The 1,860-nt window shown below is 48.7% G+C and overlaps 1 protein-coding gene across 1 annotated transcript; it reads right to left on the bottom strand.

The window, feature by feature from the left end:
* Nucleotides 1–639: 639 nt before the first annotated feature.
* On the bottom strand, nucleotides 640–1,633 carry LOC6575153. Its single transcript, XM_002001133.4, has one exon. The coding sequence runs from the start codon at nucleotides 1,534–1,536 to the stop codon at nucleotides 772–774; it is 765 nt and encodes a 254-aa protein (XP_002001169.2). The 5' UTR covers nucleotides 1,537–1,633; the 3' UTR covers nucleotides 640–771.
* Nucleotides 1,634–1,860: the final 227 nt, after the last annotated feature.

Genomic DNA, 1,860 nt, shown 5'->3' with positions numbered 1-1,860 from the left:
TTTCAATAAAACCCAACACCAGCCGCAGACACAGCCCATCCGCTCCGGCCATTATTTGTATTAGCATAATGTTGTTTCGATTCAGATTCTGATTCTGATTCCGATCCGATTTGCTACAATTTTATTTATTGTTTTTATTTTTATATATTTTGTACACGACAAACTTAAGCATTGCGCTCGTAAACCAATCGAAATTACATTTTAAATAGTTCTTGTTTCTCTCTGCTGTGCTTTTTTATGGCTAATTTATGCGCATGGCCAAATCGAATGGCCGTAGGTCGAGGGCCATCAAAACTGGCCACCAGAGATCTGCAGCGATTGTTAATTGAGCTGCCTCTCAAGCCCAATGCCATATGTCGTTCACGATTCGGAGTGATCCACGGATTACTCAGCTGTGCAGCGTCGAGTGGTCAAGGCCATGTCAGAGGCGACCTTGGAGCATGTGCGAAATGTGCGAGCTGGAGATCCATTATTATTTTGGCGTCTCAATTTGTAACATTTCCCCAATTCTCAGTGGCTGTGGCTCAAGTGCAAAAACCCAAAACATATGAAAAGAGTCAATAGAACTGGGCCAGCGGGGCAGATGGGCGAAATGTACGAAAACTCTGCATAAAAATAGACTGCATGTGGATGAATGATACATGTGTATATAGATATATATTTTAGAGCATCTGTTTTGTATAAAAAATTGGAAAATTAAAATGAAAATCAAATGTGCCTGACAGACATCTTAATGCGCCCGCCAGAGCACAGGCCCAGCAGTCTTCAGGGTCAGCGCCAGCGATTCAAGAGCACACGCACCGCACAGTGATCGAAGGGATCCAGGTCTCCGGTGCTGACATGATAGAGCAGGGCGTGCAGATTGAAGGGCACGCGCTGCTCGCTCTTCATGCTCAGCCAGGTGGGTCGCACCATTGCGCTCACCTTGCGCGCATTCAGCTGCGGACAGGTGTCCAGGTGGCGCGCGATGAACAACTGTCTGAAGTTCTCGTAGGGCGTCGGGCGCAGCTCGTGGTGAGTCAGCGACCTCCAGCAGAAGCTGAGCCTCTCAGCCGAGCTGAGACTCTCCCAGCTGGGCTCAGTGTTCGTGCACTCCCCGCACTGCCGCCGCCGCAGAGCCCTGAGTTGGTAGAGCGTCTTGGCACGGCGCTCCATTATCTTCAGATGCTGCTTCGTCGGCCTCTGTTGCAGGTCGAACAGCTTGGAGCATTTGCTTGCCACTTTGGTAGCCTTAGCCTTAGTCGAACCAGGTTTCGTCTCTGTCGGGTTTTCGCATTTCTTGCCTTTCGGGTCGTGGCTCTCCTCTAGATCCGGAGCGCGTATTTTGCGCGGCTCGCAGCGCTCCTCCGCATCGTAGGTGACCAGGCGCTTGGGATACTTGTGCCGAATTGTATAGCTGAGGCACTCGACGGGCTCTTTGGAATAATCCTCGCAGCTGCGGGAGGCATTCGCATCATCAGGCTTGCATGAGGCGCTGAAAAGGTGAGCCATCTCCTCGTTTACATCCAAACTCAAGAATTTGCATAGGATATTCATAGCTAAAAAACAAAAATTTTTATAAAACTTGGCCGAGTTAACAGGAGAATCAGAGAGGTGTGTGTGTGTGTATGTGTGTGTGAGGGGAATGTTTTCAATTGTTTTATCAGTTTTTCGGTACACTATAAAGCAGCCCCTAACGGCGCCTAGTCAGCCGCGAGCCGCCTCATAATTTAGTGTTCATGAAAATATATGGCCCTATATTATAAATGCGAAAAATAGTCTCTGCTATTACCAATAAAAATCTTGCTCGAATGGTTGCCTCGGCTGGGAGCGCAGGCGGCGGGGGCGGGGCTCCAAAATGACAGCTATATTAAAAATGCT

The sequence above is a fragment of the Drosophila mojavensis genome, unplaced genomic scaffold (genome assembly GCF_018153725.1).
Source record: "Drosophila mojavensis isolate 15081-1352.22 unplaced genomic scaffold, ASM1815372v1 contig_231, whole genome shotgun sequence".
Classification (NCBI taxonomy): domain Eukaryota; kingdom Metazoa; phylum Arthropoda; class Insecta; order Diptera; family Drosophilidae; genus Drosophila; species Drosophila mojavensis.
Note: the sequence above shows the minus strand (reverse complement) of the source record. Positions and strands in the feature narration are given on the sequence as shown.

Coding starts and splice junctions, on each gene's coding strand:
- LOC6575153 (XM_002001133.4), bottom strand. CDS start 1,536: ATGAATATCCTATGCAAATTCTTGAGTTTGGATGTAAACGAGGAGATG.